The sequence below is a fragment of the Fusarium verticillioides genome, chromosome 5 (genome assembly GCF_000149555.1).
Source record: "Fusarium verticillioides 7600 chromosome 5, whole genome shotgun sequence".
NCBI classification, from domain to species: Eukaryota; Fungi; Ascomycota; class Sordariomycetes; order Hypocreales; family Nectriaceae; genus Fusarium; species Fusarium verticillioides.
This window is the reverse complement of record NC_031679.1, coordinates 2,235,218-2,256,704: the sequence shown is the minus strand read 5'-3', so window position 1 is coordinate 2,256,704 and position 21,487 is coordinate 2,235,218. Positions and strand designations below refer to the sequence as shown.

At 48.7% G+C, this 21,487-nt stretch overlaps 10 protein-coding genes across 14 annotated transcripts; 3 read left to right on the top strand and 7 right to left on the bottom strand.

Annotated features, from left to right (window-relative positions):
* Positions 1–1,142: 1,142 nt before the first annotated feature.
* On the top strand, positions 1,143–3,290 carry FVEG_15118 (hypothetical protein; the record flags this gene model as incomplete). The annotated part of the gene is made up of 2 exons (XM_018904220.1): positions 1,143–1,251; positions 1,302–3,290. The coding sequence occupies 2 exons, from the start codon at positions 1,143–1,145 to the stop codon at positions 3,104–3,106; spliced, it is 1,914 nt and encodes a 637-aa protein (XP_018746397.1). The 3' UTR covers positions 3,107–3,290.
* On the bottom strand, positions 3,273–4,263 carry FVEG_02689 (hypothetical protein). The gene is made up of 2 exons (XM_018890126.1): positions 3,657–4,263; positions 3,273–3,604 (listed from the first exon to the last, which is right to left on the bottom strand). Exons 1-2 carry the CDS (start codon positions 3,933–3,935, stop codon positions 3,542–3,544), a joined length of 342 nt encoding a protein of 113 aa, XP_018746398.1. The 5' UTR covers positions 3,936–4,263; the 3' UTR covers positions 3,273–3,541.
* A 770-nt stretch (positions 4,264–5,033) lies between these two features.
* Positions 5,034–5,928, bottom strand: FVEG_02690 (hypothetical protein; the record flags this gene model as incomplete). The annotated part of the gene is made up of 2 exons (XM_018890127.1): positions 5,034–5,359; positions 5,424–5,928. The coding sequence occupies 2 exons, from the start codon at positions 5,926–5,928 to the stop codon at positions 5,034–5,036; spliced, it is 831 nt and encodes a 276-aa protein (XP_018746399.1).
* Positions 5,929–6,766: 838 nt separating this feature from the next.
* Positions 6,767–8,788, top strand: FVEG_02691 (amidohydrolase ytcJ-like). Its single transcript, XM_018890128.1, has 3 exons — positions 6,767–7,303; positions 7,360–7,831; positions 7,881–8,788. Exons 1-3 carry the CDS (start codon positions 6,845–6,847, stop codon positions 8,735–8,737), a joined length of 1,788 nt encoding a protein of 595 aa, XP_018746400.1. The 5' UTR covers positions 6,767–6,844; the 3' UTR covers positions 8,738–8,788.
* FVEG_02692 (hypothetical protein) lies at positions 8,782–11,871 on the bottom strand. The gene is made up of 2 exons (XM_018890129.1): positions 9,936–11,871; positions 8,782–9,887 (listed from the first exon to the last, which is right to left on the bottom strand). The coding sequence occupies exons 1-2, from the start codon at positions 10,735–10,737 to the stop codon at positions 9,127–9,129; spliced, it is 1,563 nt and encodes a 520-aa protein (XP_018746401.1). The 5' UTR covers positions 10,738–11,871; the 3' UTR covers positions 8,782–9,126.
* A 545-nt stretch (positions 11,872–12,416) lies between these two features.
* On the bottom strand, positions 12,417–15,932 carry FVEG_02693 (delta-aminolevulinic acid dehydratase). The gene is made up of 2 exons (XM_018890130.1): positions 14,866–15,932; positions 12,417–14,804 (listed from the first exon to the last, which is right to left on the bottom strand). Exons 1-2 carry the CDS (start codon positions 15,115–15,117, stop codon positions 13,896–13,898), a joined length of 1,161 nt encoding a protein of 386 aa, XP_018746402.1. The 5' UTR covers positions 15,118–15,932; the 3' UTR covers positions 12,417–13,895.
* An 884-nt stretch (positions 15,933–16,816) lies between these two features.
* Positions 16,817–17,884, bottom strand: FVEG_15119 (hypothetical protein). 3 transcript variants are annotated; one of them, XM_018904223.1, is made up of 2 exons: positions 17,761–17,864; positions 16,872–17,590 (listed from the first exon to the last, which is right to left on the bottom strand). In XM_018904223.1, the coding sequence occupies exons 1-2, from the start codon at positions 17,844–17,846 to the stop codon at positions 16,963–16,965; spliced, it is 714 nt and encodes a 237-aa protein (XP_018746405.1). In that variant the 5' UTR covers positions 17,847–17,864; the 3' UTR covers positions 16,872–16,962. The 3 variants fall into 3 exon arrangements, with proteins under 3 accessions (XP_018746403.1, XP_018746405.1, XP_018746404.1); XM_018904222.1 differs by having other exon boundaries at positions 16,897–17,599; positions 17,761–17,867; XM_018904221.1 differs by having other exon boundaries at positions 16,817–17,884.
* Positions 17,885–18,331: 447 nt separating this feature from the next.
* Positions 18,332–18,914, bottom strand: FVEG_02694 (hypothetical protein; the record flags this gene model as incomplete). The annotated part of the gene is made up of 2 exons (XM_018890131.1): positions 18,332–18,369; positions 18,491–18,914. 2 exons carry the CDS (start codon positions 18,912–18,914, stop codon positions 18,332–18,334), a joined length of 462 nt encoding a protein of 153 aa, XP_018746406.1.
* Positions 18,915–19,100: 186 nt separating this feature from the next.
* Positions 19,101–21,133, bottom strand: FVEG_02695 (hypothetical protein). 3 transcript variants are annotated; one of them, XM_018890134.1, is made up of 4 exons: positions 20,837–21,119; positions 20,513–20,762; positions 20,133–20,459; positions 19,107–20,079 (listed from the first exon to the last, which is right to left on the bottom strand). In XM_018890134.1, the coding sequence occupies exons 3-4, from the start codon at positions 20,151–20,153 to the stop codon at positions 19,378–19,380; spliced, it is 723 nt and encodes a 240-aa protein (XP_018746409.1). In that variant the 5' UTR covers positions 20,154–20,459; positions 20,513–20,762; positions 20,837–21,119; the 3' UTR covers positions 19,107–19,377. The 3 variants fall into 3 exon arrangements, with proteins under 3 accessions (XP_018746407.1, XP_018746409.1, XP_018746408.1); XM_018890133.1 differs by having other exon boundaries at positions 20,133–20,762; positions 20,837–21,133; XM_018890132.1 differs by having other exon boundaries at positions 19,101–20,079; positions 20,133–21,119.
* FVEG_02696 (hypothetical protein) lies at positions 20,431–21,485 on the top strand. The gene is made up of 2 exons (XM_018890135.1): positions 20,431–20,794; positions 20,855–21,485. The coding sequence occupies exons 1-2, from the start codon at positions 20,579–20,581 to the stop codon at positions 21,320–21,322; spliced, it is 684 nt and encodes a 227-aa protein (XP_018746410.1). The 5' UTR covers positions 20,431–20,578; the 3' UTR covers positions 21,323–21,485.
* Positions 21,486–21,487: the final 2 nt, after the last annotated feature.

Genomic DNA, 21,487 nt, shown 5'->3' with positions numbered 1-21,487 from the left:
TCGATAGGACACTCATAGCTGGTGAATATAACCTACAACTGAGAATTATTTAGTATTTGGCTTCCTTGGACACTTATGAACACAAGCCAAAATTGAGTCAGCAAACCCTTTGTGTCTTGGAGGTCTCGTCTCTCGGTTCCATGATGGGGATCTCGTGTTGTTATTAAACATTTCTCGCCTTCCAAGTCGCTTGATGTAAGTCAGGGGTAGCATGGCTCTGAGTTAGTACTGATGGTCAAATCGCATCGAGAACATAATATGCAGTGCAACGTTGCACTGTGGCCTTCATATTGAACTCTGTTCGGGAAAGAACGAAGAGGCGCCATAGTACTATGCATCTTGGCGTATGACGGCTATTGTGCGATGGTGCTGCAAGTGGCTGCTCACAAATATCCATTAAGGGAGCGTGGTTTTAGTCTCGTCGACTACACATAGAGGTATCATGGGAATGAACTTCTGTTTGAATCGCGATCTCCACATTGAGACATACAAAGACACCTGCTTAGGACCAGATCAGATCAGTGTCAAATACAAGGAAGTTACCTGAAGAAACCACAGGCAACTGTTGCGAGCACTGCTTAGCAGTGATATCGACTCTCAACCAGTACCTACATATTATATCACTTAGCAAGCGTTCTTCCCCTGCTCTTTTCCAAGCAGCTCCTATACCTCCTGGCTACCAAGGTACCTTTCCAACCTAAAGGTACCTCTTTCTTACAATTCCAACTTCATTTGCCGGCATATGCCCGTAAGTAAAGTAAGGCACCAACCTAGGCATGGCCCATATGAAGTGAACCTTCCTCTCCCATTCTTTACCCATTCATCCACTCATTTTTCAACTCTCACAGGTATCAAACTTTTGCAACCTCACTTCTCGATCAAATTCCTGTGCTTTGATCTGACGAGTCCATTTTAGCAGAAAAATGAAGGTGTTCGAGTGACATATTGCAGGTACAGGATTTCGACCCTACTTCGACAAACTGTCAACCACATTCGACCATCACTGTCCTCTTGCAAATCCTATCACACTCAACGGATGGCCTGAGTTGATAATAACTAATTTCCCAACTCATCACTGCTGAATAGGGCCATTGATTCGTTTCTTCTCACTCGTTACACTCTAATCACATCATATACCAACAATGCCAGCCGCCATCACATACGGCAAGAAGAGGAATAGAAGTATCCTGAGGACGCTGGGAACACGTCGCCAAAGAGCCATACCAAAACCTTTACTACCTGCCCGGCTGCGTATGTTAGCCCACATGTCTTCCCTGGTCAACTTCTAACTGTTTCGGAAGCAGAATTCCATATAAACAAGTCCCCTGAGCAAGCATCCCGCAAGAGAGCAATGGTTGAACCGCAAACTGCGGATGAAATGGCAAGCTGGTTACTAGACGATTCCACACCAGAGCGCCTCTCCAATGAAGGAGAAGACTTGTCTCCAAAAAAGAGACGGACCACTACACCGAGGAACTCGGTTTCGATTGAAAGCAATCAAGCTATCTCGCCACTGGATTTCCCTTCACCTATCAAACCACTCAGATCTCTAGATACTCACACTCGGGCCTCTCGCATGGGCAAGCACTCGCCATCGAAAGCCGTGGGAAGGGTTCTTAGACGAGCTGCCACGACTGGTAGACACAGGGATACATCACAAAAGCGACTAAGCACAAGCTTACGACGCCGCCATGCGTCTACCAGATCGCTGTCTTATGACCCCCTCAAATTTCACCCTACGAAAGACTTCGCAGTGGCGACATCTGTGACGCTCGATGCCTGTGACAATAATGCGAGAGATCGAGTTGCAGAAGGATGCCAGATTACTCACACCCAAGACCGGTGTGCTGGTGAAGAGATTACTGGGAAACTCGCCGCTATGCTGGCCGCGACCAATGCACTCAAGCCTTCGCCACAACAAGCCAATTGCTCGACCTCAAGATTCACGCGTATGGTACCGTCGAAAGTACGTGCAAAAGTCTCGAATGCTTGGGATCGCTTCCATCCAAAAGCCGTGAATCACGAGGAAACACAGGCTCCGGCCTTGTCCCACTCAGGCGATGAACAAGGTGATAGGTGGATCAGAGGGAGCATTGTTCCGACTCCTCGCTCACATGCAACAACTAATAATGCTTCTCCGATCAGTAACATTGAGCTCCGCTTGAATGAAGGGGATAATCTCAATAAGAGTAAAGTCCAGCAAATCGTTGGAGGTCGCGTTAACAGAAAACCATTAGCAGACGATGGAAAGTCACTCAGAAATGGCAAACTTGTGGAGGATCCATTCTCTGAACGAGCTGACAAGCGAGCTCTAATATGTTTCGAAAACCGACTGAATCAAGGCGCAAACGATGGTCCAAAGACGCCTCCCCCTTCGCTATCCAATCCATTCGAATCCGAGATGGGATTCGACGACAACATTGAAGATAGGTTCTTGAACAGTACACCAGTCGGATCTTCAACCCCTCGGATTCTAGTCGAGCGTCCATCAACGTCAACGTCGATCAGTGGTTGCTGCTCCGCGGACAGCGATATGCACATACCAGAGAAGCATTTCAATGAGAAACTGGGATCCATATCGACGACTGGGCGAAAAGTACTCGGCCACTTTTCGGGCCATGAGATTTTAGATCCTGGTGGCGATGCGTTGGCTAATCCGGCCACTCAAGCTCGACAAGTTTCGGAGAAAGCGAAGAGAAGCTTACATACCTCTAGTTGGAGGAAGAAACACCCGTCACCCAGCAAAGAAGCTCTGGAAAATTTGGAACTCCAATTCCGGCAGTATACTCATGTTCGTGTCTCTGAGCCTGTCAAGCGCGATATGGATGAGCTTATAATGGAATCTTTGGACGCAAGCCCATCTCTAAGGGCATGTGAAAGGAGAAGATTGAGCTTAGCTCGTTTGTCGGTTACCAATATTGACGAACTGGTCGATCCTGTGTGCGGGAAAGTTCATCATCGCCGAGGCTCCTCAACATCGATGCTCCAATTGATACGAAGCCCTTACGTGCTACAAAATTCGGACAAGTTGTACAAGGATATTCGGCTGGCGCCCCCTTATCGTCCAGCTGGTGTTTCCCCTTCTGATGTAGACGAGTTACATTAGCAAGTTTGGGGAACATGGCGATAGCCAGTAAGCCTTTGCATTCGTCAGAAATTATCGTAGGTGATAGAAAGCCGTGAGGATATGGGCACAAATTGTGGTTTACGAAAGGGCAAAAACAACAGCAACCATTGTTATATGGATTACTAGAATGCCAAAAGGCTATGTGGTTAGGACGAGCTGCGAGATTGTGATGGATAAGGTCTCTGGTAGTGGCAGTGCAAATTTATGCTTGTCTATGTATAGCCGTGTAACAAATAATACTATTATCCTCAACTCCCAGTAGAGGGTATCAACGCTATCATAATCGTACATGTTGTGTATAAGTTCAATATCCGTGATTCCATACTCCGTTCGACTTGCAGGATTTCCTGTATGCTCGGTCTGCTTGATGACCGCTTGGCATAAGGTAGGTAACTAGCAAGTTACTTAGGATGTTTAATAGCGGTGGTGACGCGCACCACGACCATCAGTACCGCGCATGCGTCGAGTACCAGCAGCCTTTAATGACGTTAGTGTGCCGTTGGCCCGAGGGCAGTTAGAATGAACATACCTTGACACCAGATCGGCGAGTCAAACTACCCTTGAGCTTGAGTAGGGCACCGCTGACCTTATCCTTCATGGAAGGTCGACGCTGGTGGTGATGAACGGGAGCAGTGGTTGTAGCATGAGTTCGTCGGCCAGCACCACCGCCGAACATTCCGCGGCGGCGGGGCTTTGTTGTTGTTGTGGTGGTGGTTGTATGGCGATGAGAATGGGCTGGAGCACGGCGGCGGGTGCTGAAGATGGAGCGGCGGGGGGCGGTGTGACGGTGAGTTCGTGTGAGAGGCATGATGAATGGTTTATTGTATAGTGGATTGGATGTAGAGGTCAAGTAGAGTGTGCTTGTGCTAGTGTTTGTGCTTTTGTGTATTGATGATTCTGAGTCTGATTCTGATATCTATATTGAGAAATGGCTGCCACTGGATATTATATACACATTTGGATGGTTGCCCAACATAACCATGCTTGGCCAAGAATTATTGCATCACCTATTACGATCATTGATGAAATACGTAGGGAAACCTGGTCATCGGATCTCGTTGTCTGCAGATCCAAAGGGTTTGATACCACTATCAACCACCTCTAACTTGGACCCTGAAAGAGGGAAATGGCTAAAAAGATCCTGGATGGGGAGCAAAACTTGGAAATACAGAACAGGTTGGGGACGAATCGGCTGTTGGTCTAAGGACAGTGGCGGAATTGACGTTTTAAAGATGTACTGAAACGTCACTAGATGGGATGCAATCGAGTTTAATTGGTAGGCGGGTAGTAAACCCTTGTTCAAGATGCAGGGTCCAACGGGTTCCCAGACAGGGGCCTTAGCAGTCCCCAGGGAGCAAGAAAACATAAGACATTAGAAGTGGGTGCCTAAATAAATTCAGTAAAGACTCCCCTAAACTTGAACTAAATTGCCCAAGTCTTTTCATCACTTAAGATAAAGCTCTCCAAGTTTTCTTACCTCCCCATGGCCGTGGGGGTGATGTCATAGGGCTGCAGATGAATTAGAGTGGATGAGGCACCCAGTCGTAAATGACTGGCTTTACAGAGTTGAGGGACGATGAGTAGGTATGTTCAAGTTGGTCATGATTGCATCTATTAATAGGACTCATTATTTCTTGTCTACCCAAGTGAGGTTTGGAGAAGAGATGACGACGAAGATGATGAGCAAGATCGAGATGGGCATGGAATCAACCATGACAGATGGCCTACAAGAAAATATCCAATATTTCCAACTTCCATTGCTTCCCTCGAGCCTAGATCCCTTAGGTCACGGTATCCAACGGATATCGTAACATTGTACAATGGAAAACCTCATTTTAACCAACTTGAAACATTTCCAGTACGATACTGCCCTGCCTCTAGGGTAATAGCATCGGGCATGACATCGTTAAGCCCGCAAGTTATTCTTGATGATCTCTAGATCCTTGGCTGAGAAACCAAGGCCCTTCACGTAGCCATCCCATCCTCCATACTCGGCTTTGACACCTTGACCAAAAGCCTCCCAAAAGCTCGGGCGTAGGCTGACCATGTTCCAAAAGCCAGACTCCTCAGTGCTCTTCACGTCGATGTTTGCCAATACGAACAAGAGTAGACGCTTGCGTGCTGGCTCAATACCAATCCGTGATAGCATGTAATCGAAAATGACGTCTTGTTGCTTGGTGCCGGCAAGGGTCTGCAGGAGCCCTGCCATGACGCCTGTGCGGTCACGGCCAGCTGCAGCTCAGTTTTACGATTAGTTTCACAACCCTTTGAGCACAAACTTGATTTATTTTCCTACCAGTGCAGTGGAAGAGAAAAGGCTCGTTCGGGTTGTCCCTCACGTGTTCGAGGACTGCTCGGATAGAGGGTTTGTACGCCGCTATGACTGCCATCAGCTGCTCCCTCCAAGCAGTTCTGCCATCATCAACAGCAAAGTCAGCGGCATTAGGCTGGGGATATTCAGCAACGCGCTCGCAGAAGACAAAATTGACGCCGCTTATTTCTGGACTGGGATACGTAGCTCGCTCCTCCTTGCTGCGAAGGTCAAAAACAGTCTTGACATTGGCAGTGACCCAGGCCATAGCTTCTGGGTCGGCGGCGGCGGCGTCAAGCATACCAGAACGGAAGATATACCCAGGGCGTATGGCGCTGCCGGGGACACCACCTAGATCGCGGAGGTTGATGATCGATTCAATAGGGATGAAAGGTTTGGAGTTGAAAGCGGCCGTGAGGGTGTCGGCTGGAAGGGGCTCTCGAACGTGGACAGCCGCGACGGACTCAAGTTCAGCTCGCGAGAGAGTCATGCTTGAGTTTAGCCTTTTCTTCTTTGTAGATGGCGAAATTGTAAAGATGGAAACTATCGTTCGTTACTGTTGCTGATATGATAGTGGTGGATAGGTAGGAAAGAAACTCAAGCTGACACTGTCGGGTCAAGTCTGCCAGTGCCATGCGGTTATATAGGCAGCTCTAGGTACCTTACCTAGGTAGGTAAGCATCTAGAGATATAGATAGGCTACCTCTTCAGTGCATCAGCTACAGCAACATCCTTTTTCCCGTATTCAGCCAGTGGTTATCGCAAGCCATCACAAACGGTGACCCCAAGTCTATATCTCCTATCGTTTAAGACCAGTGGAGTTTGGTGTTTGAGAGCGAGCCATAGAGCTGCTATTCGCAGCACTTGTATATGTATCCTTAAAAGTACATCACACGGGGAAACAGTTGTGAAATCAATAAGAGCTTAAGAGAACCTAAGGTAGGTAGTGATGTCAATTAAGGTACGAATTAATGTGGAGAGCTAGCTACTAACTTACCTAACCCAGGACTCTGGGGTAAGTAAGCTCACGATCAAGATGCACTTAGGTAAGGATCCCTGGCTGACACACATCTTTTTCATAGGTAAAGTTAAATGGAAGCGAGGCACCTTCACATACGATAATTCTAGATATATCTTATAGATAAATAAATAATATCTTCTTTTCTATGATGCGTACTATCTGAATCAAACTTTGAGACGCAAACCTCTTTTCACGTAGGTACATACCATGCAGCTTCCCCCACAAAGATCGATGAAATCCTTATCGATAACACACTGCTATCAAATCATGGCTCCCACATCACCCCCAACAATCACTATCTCCAAAAGATCTAATGCCTTTACAGAACTGGGCTCTGTTATTTACATCAGGAGAAGCAGTTCAGTTATAAACCACGTGTTCGGCCATGGCTGTCACAGCCTCTCTGGCCAGATGGGGACTAGTTCTGCCCCTCATAGTTGTCGCTTTTGCTGTTGCATACCGTCTTCAACAGCCACTCACAGCTCCGGACGAGGGAGATTCAGCAACATATTGTTATAACTCCATCCGAACACATGATCCTGAGCAGGCTGAAGCTCAATGCTTCACTGTTGCGGATGGCGCCTTTACTGCTGTTGGCCCACGAGACGCTGATCAGTCTGTGATAGATGGTTATGTGATCCCAGGACTCTGGGACGGACATGGTCACTTGCTCCAGTACGGGGAGTTCCTCCACTCGGTTGATTTGTTTGGTGCCAAATCTCTCGCGGAGGTGCGTACGAGGATCAAAGACTATATCTCTGCCAACCCTGGGGCCGGATCGAAAGACAATTGGGTTCGCGGGGTTGGATGGGATCAGACCTTTTTTGGGCGTATGCCCACAGCTGTAAGACACTCATTCATATCTATCAGCTTCCCGCCACACACTAAGAAGTGTCATAGGCAGATATCACGCATGACACAGAGCTCAGCAGCATCTATCTCATGCTTGATCGCATCGATGTTCACTGCACTTGGGTTTCCCAGCCTGTTCTCGATCTCCTTCCATCAGACCTCCCTGAAACTGTCCCGGGAGGTGAGATCATCCGTGACCCTGGCCTCGGTGTTTTCTGCGATAACGCGATGGAAATGGTCATCTCGATTTGGCCTCAACCTGGCCGGGACTTCAAGGCTCTTACAGTCAAGTCCGCCATGAAGCGCCTTAACGAGGTTGGCCTTGTTGGCATGCACGATGCTGGAGCAACTCCAGATACTTTGAATCTCTATAACGAGCTCTCTTCGGGAGACGACTGGACCCTTCGTGTCTATGCAATGTTGGAATGTCCTCAGCGTAACTCGTACTGCCCAGAGGAAGCTGTCAAGTTTGCCCGAGACGATGATCGCTTTGCAGTTCAGAGTGTCAAGCTATTTGCAGGTACGTTTCTCCATCCAAATCATCCAAGGCAGTGACTAACCTCATACAGACGGCGCTCTCGGAAGCTGGGGCAGCGCCATGCTCGAGCCATACTCCGATCACCCGTGGACCTCGGGCTCGCTCCTTATCAACGCCTCTGCTCTTACTGATGTGACCAAGCGCTGGGCTGCCGACGGATACCAGGTCAATATCCATGCTATCGGTGATCTTGCCAATCGTAACGCTGTTGACGCTCTTGAGGCGGCTCTTGCCCAGCAGTGTCTTCATGAAGCTACTGCTCAGGGTGCACACCCTTCGACTCCGGACCAGTCCGCAAACGAGTCTCCCGACCAGATTGAAGCACATGCTGCTTGTCAAGCTCGTCATCGCTTTCGCATTGAGCACGCCCAAATAATTCACCCTGATGATCAGCAACGGATTCGGGAGGTCGGCATCATCCCCTCTATCCAACCCACACATGCAACATCAGACATGAAGTATGCTCTTGCTCGTCTCGGTAAAGACCGTCTCTCATCCTCCGCCTACCGGATGCGTTCTGTTCTTTCTGCCCATCCGATTCTGGGTAGCGATTTTCCTGTCGAGCCCCCCAACCCATTCCAGGGCATCTACGCCGCCGTAACCCGTCGAAGCCCGCATACGGGTCGTGGAACAGACGATAGCCCTGATGGCTGGCACACAGAAGAGACATTGAGCTTAGATGAAGCTATGTGGGGATTCACTGGAGCTCCTGCTTATGGGGCATTCCTTGATAGTCGCGCCGGTGTCATCCGGGACGGTGCTTTGGCTGATTGGGTTGTCCTTGATAGACCTATTGAGTCTTATGATATAGATGATTTACGCACCCTAAAAGTTAAGGAGACATGGGTGGCAGGCAAAAAAGTATATGCACGATCTAACCATGGCTAGATTTCCGGTCCTATTTACCATAGAAAAATCACCTAGAAGGTATTGTCGAAGTTACATATGACAAAGCTAGAAATAGAAGTTGTATTTTGTTGACCTCTCTGCACCTATATTCGCACCCAAAATGATCTAACAGTTCTTTTAATATGGTACTGTTTTAGCAACTGAACGGAACGTGTGGATGCCACCAAGTCACGACATCTCATAGACCTCTCCCGGGGTGAAAGAAATGGACTCCCCCCTTCTGTCTCTTGTGCGATAGAAATCAAACACCCAAACGCCGCGGAATAGGTCTTCGTCCCGAAGACCAGCCTCTGTAGAACCAAAGCTTGCAAAACGCTAACCTCAAACGCCGAATATCACGAATCAGTTTTCTTCTGGTGCCATGAACTCTAGTCCGACTTAACAATAAGCTTGTTTTCCCACCATTTTGCGAATTTGACTGTTGGGATATCAACCGCTCGCCAGAATATATCAGCCCACCAAAAGATAGTTGGAATCACAAAGAAAGAGCTCAGGACGAAACCAGCAGTGAAGCGGTGCCCCTCAGTACCTGTCACACTATAGGACCATCTTTCGAAATGATATCCAACGGCATGGATGGCGGGTCCATGCATAAGATAAAGGGCATAAGAGATCTTGCCCAAGTACTGCACGAAAGCAGAGTTGAACACGCGCTGCCAGTTAGACGAGCGGCTCACTGCGAGAACAAACATAACAGCACCCGTACATTGCCAGTATCTGTACTTCTCGGCCGCCCACCACTTAGGAATCAGCGACGTAAGGTAGATCCAGCCCGGAGTTCGATCACCGCCCTCATCGGGTTGACTCATAAGATATAAGCTCGCGACACTGAAAATTGCCCAGAAAGCGCTATGGTACCAACGGCGTTGATTAGACTGGGTCTTCTCCTCGATGGGGAGAGCAGGAGGTGAGACGTGGGCGCCGCGGACAAGATCAATCTCAGCCAGGACCATGCCGCAGAGGAACATGAGAAATTCCCAACGCGAATTTCGGTAGGTAAAGAGCATTATAACGGCAACTGTGATGAATCGGTACTGACTTCGAAGTCGAGCAGTGGCTATTAGGGTGAGGAAGAGATACAGCGAGCAACGGAACTCAACAGGGATGGTCCACAGATGCTGGTCATAGTCTAGATGAATGGTTAGTAGGATTTATTTAAGCGGGTGGTTTGACCTACTGGTACTTCCCCCGTGGGTCTTCCAGCCGAAGACATGGACAAAATCGAACATATCCTTTGCCCATTCTGTGAACTGGGCATAGTTTGTGGAGAGACGTGAGGGGTGAGGTTCTCTGACGTTCCTCATGTAGGTACGGTCCATGGCAAACTCTCTGGTCCATTCGTAAACACCCAGGCGAATGAAGCAAACGATCATTAGGGTGGAGATAGCGGTTGGAAGGTATAGACGAATGCCTCGTCGGAACACTAGAGAACTCATGGTAGTCGAGAAGTCCTGGGTGTTCCTGCCCCGGATGAGCTTGAGAGGTCGATAGGAGAGGGCATAACCCGAGATGACAAAGAAAAGACAGACAGCTGGAGGACCCTGGTACCACAGTCGAATAATTGGTAGCTTCAAGATGTTGTAGTGGGCGTCGTCACAGCCCCAGCCTTTGGCGATGACGAATGCCTGATAGAAGAAATGACAAAAAAAGACGACGAGGGCGGCAACGCCTCGCATGCCGTCGAGGTAGGCTGTAGGAGCGAGCTTGGCCGGTCGAATCTGTTCCCGAGCATGTCGTCCCTGAAGATAACTGGGAACGAAGAACCAGGCGAAGCGAACTAGGTAAACTCTCCAAGGGGTTGAACGAACGTAGTCCACGGGAGCGAGAATGGGGCCGGCCCATTTCTCAAAGTGAAGCCGATGGTGGTCTTGATCATCTCGACCGCTGTCACTGTCAACGTCGGAGACAGACCTGTTGTCGAGCAATCCCATCTTCTCCTCGTCAGAGAGTGAGTGTATTGAGTGGGAATGACGACTCATGGTTGAAATGGAAGTCCAGAGAGACGTTTTGGACGGTCCTGGTCTGGTAGAGATGGGAAAACGACAGGAGGAAGGAAGTGGCCTAGCAAGGAAAGAGGGAAGGAAAGAGGGAAGGAAAGAGGGAAGGAAAGAGGGCGTGGGTAGCCAAGTGGAAAGCGTGGAACAGAAGACGACAGAAATGGAAGGAGCGTGATAGTCGTTCAATCACCGGTGTAGGTAGGAAAGGAAACAAATGGAACAGTTTTGACCAAAGTAAAACAAAAACTGGAGGAACTGGACGAGTGTTTGCCGAGAGATCAGCTGTGGAGGAGGAAACGAGTATGAGAGCGAGGACTAGAGATGCCAAGAGATGGCCACCAGGGGATCTCTTGTATGTAGGTAGGTAGGTAGGTACTGAAGAAACACGGCCGTTGATGTAGAGAACAAAGGGCGACGACGACGACGGCGACGAGGTAGAAGAAAAGGAAACAGGGAAACGGCAGACTATGGTATACATAGTGTTGGGGTTGGGATTGGGAGTCAGGGTCATACAGTATCTCACAGTATCACTACTATACAAGTGACAGACACTTGCAGTTCCAGTTCCAGTTCCAGCTTCAGCTCCAGTTGTTCACTCAAACGGATAGAGGGAGCCTATCAACTTGCACCGTCCCGTGAGCCAAACGTCTATCAATGGAGACATGCTGTGTTTCAACGTCTTGATTCGCCTTGAAACGCCCTGCTTCGCTTCCTCATATGCATACATAATAGTATAACACTGGTTATAAATGCCATGAATGCATATCCACACTGCGCCCAACCAACTACCGATCTTCGACAGTTCAAGCCGCATACTAGTCAGGACCAGGGGCGAAGAATGGAGATCTGCAGCATCTCTGTGGAGTTTGTATAGCAAAAGATGGTTGATGATTGCATGACAAGTGCTTGATATGATGCCGATAACCGAGTTTTCTCAGATATTAGTTTAAGCATGAAATAGAAAGTGTCGTGATAGTAGAATTCCAAAACGTTTTATCGTTGTATAAGGCAGGTAGATGGATGGATAATGCGGCTTAAAGAAACACACCTAAAACATCATGTGTGTATCAAAAGACGATAGAGGTTTCCGACGGCATCCGCTGACAAAGATAATGCCATGACACAGTAGGTACTCCGTACTGTACCTTGATTTTCCACGCCAACCTAAGGTGAGACATCTATTTTAAAACTGGGGTGTCAGTTCAGGTAAGTAATTAAGCATTGGCTAAGAAAAAGCCAAGGTTTCTTTTTTTTACCCCTGTAAATCTAGCTGTTTCTTGATTTCCATCTATTGGATAGGTAACTTTAACTAGGTACGTACCTGTTTTCGTAGGATGATTCTTGACTTCTTAATACTATAAACTTTGATTGTTGTTGCATACTCTAGCAATTATAGGCTCTCAGATATTTTCCAATCAGTCCAATGGCTCTATTATTATTCTTCATTTGCATTTGACGTTGAACCGGCCTCAACATGGACCCACCACACAAATATGATAATGTCCCTCCAGGCCCAATTATTTACGACATGTAGGGTTCCAGATACTGGGATGCTCCCTTAGAAACGCGCGTACGTGAGGTACTATAGCCTCCCATACCCTTTCAACTGCTATGGAGACCTGGAATCTGGTGCAGGCATTCAACGGTGCACCAGATATTGTCTCATCTGAACAGTACACAGCTTCAAGGGTTACATGTAAATGTTTGACACGGCTAACCGGCTTCGACTTTACGACAGAGCCATTGAGGAACAGCACATCCTCGGTTTTGCAAGATGGGAAATCCGTCCTGATGAGCACACGGCCCATCATCATCTATCGTCTGCACCACTTCAAGCTGCCATCTAAGACGAACGGTCGGCCGCATACAAGGTAGTATTCCCGGCGTTACAGCTCGACTAAATTCCCGGTGAAGCGTAACTCAAACATAACACCATCCTAGTAAACCGTAAAGAGCTAATTATGTATAACCTCTAGCATAACTCATGCGGCGAGCTGAGTCAAGCTCTATGTGAACCGAGAGATCATTGAGGATACCAGCATGGCGCATAGTCGATCAATACTTGGCAAACTTGTTGGTTCGTCCAGACTTCGATCTCACATCCTCTTCTCTGGGACCGATCTCAATTGTCAACATGAAACTAACAATAAAGCTTGTTTCCCTCTTCGCTCTCTCTGACACGATAACTGAACTCTCACGTGGAGAAAAACTTGGCTTTGCTTCAGGGAAGAGAGAGAGGGCTACCGGTGCGTCAACACGGCGCATCATGAGCTGACAGCTGACGACGACAAAAACAAGAGGACCCAGATTTCCAACGTAGACGATAGGGGCTAGCGAATAGACAGACAGCGTTCATGTTGCATCTTGATACCGTATTTTTGAATTCACGCATGAGGTGCTATGCACTGTATACCTCAGTATTGATCATTCCATATGTGCTTCACTCTGCAAAATACTGTAAGTACCTAAGTAACTGATCATAAGGTACCAACTCTCGCTACCTCGTGCCGTAAAACATATAAGCTTGCCAGGTCCTGTCTCGCATCTACGGATACTAATCTTGTAGGATCGCCCTGTGGACCTGCTTCTGCTCATGCCTCATGGCCCCAAGCCTCAAGGTGTGCTGTGATCGACACGACTATCACTATCCCGCTTCATTGCCAGCCATCTAGTTTCTCGTCGACCTCATCTTGATATGAGTTGAACGAACGACACGTCATCTGTGTTTGTCATTCGCCCAAATCCGAATCTCAGTGGCACTGGTCGAGCCTGGCAGATACGCTTCGTTTCCTTGTCATGGCCCACCGCGCTATACAATCTGTATTTCATCTTCAACGAGCCTGCACTGCTGTCAATCCATTACCTAGCTACATTTGTTGAAAGTTGCTGAGATCATGGGTGTCGTCATGTATAACAAGCACCAGTTACACAAATTCGATATTTTAACACCAAGTTCGTATGTATATATTGTTTTTCATTAGCGAGTGATTCTTGCTTCCAATCGTATAGTCCTTTTTGACATAATATAATCAAATCCCTTGCTCCCTTTCTTCATTTATGAAACGCCCATATTTTCGTCCCAAACACCTGCCAACGCCTTGAAATAAATCTCAGTGTATATCATGTATAATTTGCAAACCCTAGTTTTCGAGCCAGTCGAGGAAGTCAGGGGTGAAGTAGCTGACCACAATAGTAGCACCAGCTCGAAGAATGCCTTCTGTTGACTCGAAAGCCATAGCCTTGAGATCGAAGACTCCAGCCTTGGCTCCGGCATGTATCATGGCATACTCGCCACTGACCTGGTATGCAGCCACGGGAAGATCTTTACCCAGGTCCTTGGCATCACTGATAATGTCCAGATACTGACTAGCAGGCTTCACCATGATAATATCGGCTCCCTCGTTGATATCTCGCACAATGGCACGTCGTGCGAGGCCACGACCACCAGGAGGAAGCTGGTAGCACTTGCGGTCACCAAATGAAGGTGCTGAACCGGCGGCATCTCGGAAGGGGCCATACAAGCAGCCTGAGAACTTGGCCGAGTACGACATAAGAACTGTCTTGTGGGCAATTCCCTCCTCAATCAGTTTAAGCTTGATGGCGCGAATGCGGCCGTCGTTCATGTCTGAAGGAGCCACGCAGTGAGCACCAGCCTTAGCATAAGCGATGGCGACATCAGAGATACGGTCGACAGACAACTGGTTGTTCAGACTGCCATCATCACGGAGAATACCGCAGTGGCCATGAGAAGTGTATTCGCAAAGACAGACATCACAGCAGATGAAGAGCTGTGGGAAACGGCGGCGAATGATTTGGATGGCCTTGATGACAGGTCCTTCGGGATCGTCGGCGGCGGTACCTAGCGCGTCCTTTGTGCCAGTTTGCATGGGGACACCGAAGAGCATAACAGAGCGGAGGCCTTTGTGAACGAGAGGCTCGAGGAACGGAATCAGCTTGTCACAGCTAAGCTGGTGCTGGCCGGGTAGAGAAGGAACGAGAATCATGTCGCCTTCACCATCGGTGACGAAGAGAGGGTAGATGAGCATGGACTAAATACATCATGTTAGACACCTCGGCCTTAATTACTAAGGGCTCAATTACGCTCCATACCTTTGTGAGTTGACGCTCGGCCTGCCATGAACGGGCTAGAGGGTGGAAGTAGCCACCATGAAGCTGGCTTGAAATGTCGCCGGAAATGCTAACGCTGGTGGCAGCAGTGCTGGTGTAGGACATAGCACGCGAGACGTGTGAAGCTCGGTCATCGAGAGTCGAGACGGAAGAGCGGGGACCGGGGATCTGAGGGCGGCGAGCGCCGTTGGAGTCGCGAAGGCTCAAGTCTTGAACAAGGCTGGAGAAAGACATGATGTCGACTACGGTTGATGGTGTTTTGGAGAGACGATGGTTGATCTTGAAAGGATGAAGAGCGGCGAAAGTTTCAGGGCGAAACACATAGATGGCGGGCCTCGGGCGTAAGGTGGCCAAAAATTCAACGGACGGTTAACTGGGGGTCCTTGTGATGAGCGGAACAGGTCGGAAGGATGACAATTGGAAGACGAAACAACGCAAATCACGAACAGCGAGACAAGGGGTATCGAGAGGACTTGAATTGAAGGAGTAGAGCAAGACAAGAGGTGTAAGTTGACCGTTGGGGAGAAGAGATGATAAAGGTTGAGCGTCGGGGACCAGAATCTTAGATAGAACAGCAATTGCCAATGAGAGCGTTGGTATAACTGAGCCCGTCAGCGATTTCCGTCTTGCGCATGTGCACGCGGCGTGATCGGTCAAGTTCGGAAAGTCTGTGGCCCATCCAATCAGAAGGATCGATCACCCACTGACTCCATTTTATTGTCCAATCGCATGCGCTTGCCACTGGAAAACTTCCTCAACTGTCTTAGCTGAGCTGCGCCGGCGACTGCCGACCTCGCTTCACTGCCATCGAACCAGCAGAGAAACCCGGGTTTTCTTTCTTCTTCTTACAAAGGTAGATTCGGAGTGGCCGTTCTGATGGGTAAGACAATTCGACCAATTGCCGCCAGATGATAGTCTCAAGTTTGATGAATCTCTGAAATATATGTCCGGGAACTTGTCTAAAGCCTTCCATAGACCCATTACCTAGATCAATCCATTGACTCATTTTTAAGAGGAGAAGCCGTGGAAAACTGCCAGCCGAGCCCTCAACCCCGCAAGCCAATAACGGTCCCGACTTTTCTAATTCCGTCGATGCCCCCATCATTCAGGCCGTTGCCGGTACCTAGGCCGGAACAAGTGGGGGGTTTTCCGGAGATGTCACCGCAAAGACATGCCATATATACCTAGTTCTTGGGGAGCTAAGGTAGCTTAAGACTTGGGAAGAGGGTACTAAAATAAACTTAGCAAAGAGCCTCCTAAACTTAGACTAAATCGCCTAATATTTATTTTATCATCAAGGTCAACTCGCAGCCGTATTACTGAGCGAGCTCCTGATCGCGTGATCCAATGTTTGGTATTTCCTCGGATCGTGGAATCATAGGCGGACTACTTTCTCATGAATAAGCGATGCTTCTCAGTGTCCTCTGCCTGTGCGTTAATTTCATCTCTGAGTTTTAGAATTTCCTTTTTTATCGTTTCTAAGTCAGCCTCGAAAGATGTATCCAGGCATCTCTAAAGTCTAGTATAATTTACATTCATTGCCCCTTAGAGAGCAAAGCTTCATTGTGTCAATATCATCACCGTTAGCTTTATGAGTTTGCAAATCTTCAGGTGATAGGAGCCCTGATTCTAGAGGATTTCGCATATAAATCGTTAATGGCCCGGAGAACTTCGTCCATCTTGGCATTCCCAAGATGCGGACCCAGCCCGCTATGCGATCTGCCTCGCAAAGGCCGGCCTTCAGCCGACGTATCGGAAGAGGCTTACCACGGTGTCGTCCTGCAATCATCGCTGGCGTAGAAGCTGAGTTGGAACTACCCGTGAAGGGTTTCTTGAACTTCAACCACCCTGGGCCATGGCTGTACGTCGTCTAGATGACCAAGCCGCCATCCAAACCTCTTCTGCTGAAAAGCCGAAGGTCGGGCCCGGAAGCGCTGAGTTTCTGGCTATGAGTCTAATTGTTTCTGGGCTGCATGTGGCCTTTGTAAGAACTGAGCCCAAGATATTTAAGTACTCTCCTAGTCATTTTGACAAGACAATTAAATAATGATTTGGATTGGGTTTCTCTTCTCTTCATTCCTAAGCCCACCGACCATTGCTGGGTTCACCAAGTTGACAACTCGTCATCGCTGGCTTCTTTCTCATTAGGAGAGACCTTAAAAACTCTTTGAATACCTTCATTAAGCTCCAGAAGGTCTCGTCACATAAAGCCTTCTCATATGTCTTCTGTAATCTATCAAAAAACACAGTTTCCTGACCATATCCTTCATGTACATGCCCGAAAACATGCAGCAAAGGACGGATGCGCCGCAACTCTTTGAGAAGATAATGGCACCAGAGGTTTAGATCGAGATGAGCGAAAGGAGGGCCGTGAGTGACGAGAACGTCAATACCGTTCGGAGCAGTATTTGACCAAGCATCTTGGCTCCGCGAGTATTGGAATGCCCAATTCCCGTGGCGAGGTGATAGAGGACTTCCATATATCTTTAGGTTTCGGCCGTTGCTGCAGGTGATAGTTGTAGTCTCATTCTGAAGATAAATACAACCTCCCCAATCTAGACCTTGTCTTTCAGCCATTGATTCCTCTCGACGATCACAGCCTTTATCGAGCAGTATGTCGTGGTTTCCTGCCACGATTATCTTGTGTGCGTGTGTGTGTGTGTGTGTGGTTGAGAGTTGAGCCAAGCGATAGTAGCCTTTAGCTCTCCTAATGACCCTGACTATGTAAGATCTCCGGTGTGAATGAGTACATCTCCAAATGGTAGACGAGGTTGAGAATTGTGCGTGTCTGATATGCACACAATAGAAATGGGATTTGCGAGAGGCTCGTGGGTAATCTGACGAAGAGAGTAGAAGAAATGTGCAAGAAAGACGTACGGCTTGGACCAGAACTGTTGCCATTGGTTGGGGCGTGGACGATCCAACAGCACGTCAAGGCCGGTTCTCTGTGTGCCGAAAAGCATGTTGTTGGTGAGTAATGGATGAAGCACAAAGACAAGCAAATATCTGAGAATACATAAAAAACACATACCTCATGTCAGAAGGTGAGGTACCTTAGGTAGGTCCGTTGCGGCCGTTTACCTGAGGCATCAACCAGCAAAGCCATGAATGATACTTTTACCTAAAGTTAGATCAGCGTTATCCGGTATATCATTAGTAGCGGGAAGGGGAGGTTAGATATCTGTTTAAAGGTAGAAAAGAGTATCTACTTTATTTTATTACCCCTAATATCCGACTACCTTACTTATATTAGAGTAACATAATATTACTGATCAAAAATAACTGTAACAGTCTTTTATGTCTACTAACTTATATCCAAAAACACCCTTCTCTCGCATAGGCAAGTCCTGTCATCAAAAGGATCAGCTGTAAGGTCGTTTCTCCGAACTTTATCACATCCATATCATGCTGGGCATCAGAAGACACTTCGAGGTCCCATTTCTTCCTATCAGGAGCTAGGCCCATGGTTTGAGACCACCATTTGACCTGCAAGCCGTTGTGCGCTCCTAGAGTCAATGGCACTGGTACTGAGTTATTCTTTGGTCCGCCCTCTTCACTAAAGTTAGTATTACATGATGGGGGTGTGCACCTCTAACCATATTCTTACCGTTATTCGAAGCAGCCTCTTCAGCCTCTCCAGCCTCTTCGACCTCTGCTCCCTGCTGGGGCCCGGGGGATGACGAAACTGGATGTGAAGGGGTGGGGGGGGGGGTTAATGGTGCTAGAGATGGCACAGTTGGCGGTATCGGGGGCTCGGAGGGCGTCACTTGAGAAGTCACTTCCTGAACCCAAGATTGCACACGGTGTGAGGTGCCCGAGTGAGATGTTCTCTTCCTAGACCTCTTATGCTTGCGCGATGTCTTGCCCATATGGGTTTTCTTGGAATCAATTGGCCACGGGAGCCAAGAATCCCAGGACAGAAGGGCAAGGAAGTCAGTTGGGAGTCTCGGATTAGGCTTGGGATGACGATGACGGCGCTTCTTCTTTTTCGTTGCCCCCGACTCAATGCCGTATAAGTCCTCGGTGGCCATGGTGCCTGCATCCGGCCTACTGCTCTTATCATGATGACTTTTGTTGTGGTGGCCCTCGGCATGACTGCTGCTATGCTGGCGTTTACTGCCATGGCTTTTGCAGTTGCTTGTCGCTCCTTTGGAGTCATCGCCAGTCATTGATCCTTCATTCAAAAGTTCAGTGTTAATATATGACTGTTGGTATGTGTAAAGGGAAAGCCGCAATTAACCGCATAGAAAGAGGAGTTGTTTGCAAGTAAGGGGGGTCTGTATAAAGGTAGTTCGCATTGAGAGGTGGTCAGTAGCTTTTGTCACATTACTCACTTGACGCAACAACTCAGTTTATCATACCAAGCATTTCTAAGCCTGGTTTCTATTCGAGTGACTCTAAGAAATGGTGGTACAGATAGCAATGTACAACAAATATTCACACCGTTCACCCACTCATCGTCAACCAGCCAACCTTTTGTTCAACGACTTTCCTTTAGACTCCTCTCAATTGAGTGTTATCCCTCGCGTCCATGGGCTTGTATCTGTCATTCAGCGCCTCTTCAACTGTCTTGTTCACTTTGTCCTCGGGTTTGCCGAATCGTTGCTGAAGCGCCCTCTCCACGGGAGTCAATGCTGAAAGAGTACCGTCCTCCTGAGCAATATCGACATTCTCCTTATCCTTGCTGTGATCCAGAACAACACTGGCGAAATCCTTGCTCTCGGCCTTGGCCTTCTGGAAAGCGCTTTTGGCCGCTGCCGCTACCTTTCCGCTAGCATCACCAAGCTTAGCAGCCCCCTGTTTTACGATGGGCTTGGCCTGCCGCTCAGCCTCCGCAACCTTTCTTCCGGCCTCGCCAACAGCTTCCGAGGGGCTAACACCAAAGGCTCGGGCCCATAGCCGTGAGGCAGTATCTTCGAGGCCTTCGCGCACTTGAACCCAGTCAGTGTGCTGCACCCATCGCACGGCGTTTTCAACTTCGGTGTTCCATCGATCCTTAGCAATCTCAACAGTTTGAGCCCTCTGAGCAGCGGCGACTTCAGACCGTGTGGGCGGAGGCAGGGGGGGAAGAGGATCGATCAACCCTTGGATGGCGAGAGCTTGTGCGCGAAGGGCAGAGCCTTGTTGCTCACGGGTGCGCTGGTGAGCAAGCACAGAGAGGTAGGCGAGGGAAAGGGTGAGAGTGACGCCGCCGGTCTAATAGTCGAAGTTAGCATACAATCTCATGCATGGCTCATCGAGTTGCGTACAAAACCGGTGGTGAAGCCCATGATGTAGAGCCTTTGCCCGGTTGACCGAGATGCGGTAATTTGCCGGGTTCTTGATGTATCAGAGACGACCAATCCGGGAGTGAGGGTCGAATGAAGCTTAGATACAGAGTTTCATAGCGTGCGCGAGCCCAATTGCCCTCGTGACGCGTGCGATTTCCCCTTTGGAGAGCTGTTGAAGAGGTTCTGTTGGTGGTGGGTTGACGTAGTGCAAAGGCTCTGTCGGCGGACAAGACAAGCCGGCTCCGAAAAAGGCCCAACCAAAAATTTCCCTCCACCAAAAACTGACCACCAAGATACCGTCCGTATCTTGAACGGATTTAGAGCTGCCCACGTGCAAAGCGACGAACCATCGAACAAACCTTTTAATAATTCGAGCACCGCTTTTACCCTTCCCCGGCCAGCTACCGCTATAACCATCCGTCACAATGGCTGGTGGTACTGTCAAGTACCGACATCTGAGTCGCAATTCAGCAGCCCGTGTGGCCCTGCTGCGCGGTCTGGTTACTCAGCTCGTCCAAAACGAACATATCCACACAACTTACGCCAAGGCAAAGGAAGCCCAGCGCATGGCAGAGAAGCTCATCACACTGGCGAAGAGGGACAACGAGCCTGCACGGAGATCAGCACAGGGTATCCTATATGTATGTATACCACAGGGGCTTATTCAGAGAAGCCATGCTAACAGTAAGGTTCTTCGCTAGACACCCACCACAACCCTACCTAAACTGCTGGGCGAGCTGCGAAACCGATACTTGACCCGAGAGGGAGGCTATACTCGCGTCGTGCGCACCGAGTCAAAGAACACAAATGATCAGGGCGAGAGCGCCATCCTCGAATTCGTCGACGGCCCAAAGGACTCACGGTTCATGATGACTGCCAAGACAGTTGCCCGCGACCGAATGCTAGGGCAAGAGCATACTCCTGTCACCAGAACCAACATCAAGAAAGTCACACAGTTCCGCGGCGAGGTGCCGTTTGAGGAGATGGTGCGGAGGTTTATGATCTTGAAGACTGGTGAGAAGACTGGACCATCACGGGATGAGAGTAGTTTGGCCGAAGTTGAGGCCGAGAAGGCGGCAGACAAGAATGCTGAGCGGGCAAAGGAAATGGCCGCTGGCATCGTACCGGAGTCAGTGAGAAAGGCGGCGCAACGGAAGAACTCGCCATAGAAGCGACATGTATATCATATTACGAAGGGGGCCAGACTCTGTACAAAATCTGTATCTGTATAAATTATTTGCATCACGACATGATTGTCTTTTTTACCAAACCATGGTGCTTTCAAAAAGGCGCACTTGATACGCTGTCCTGGCTCTAATAACCTTTCAACCATA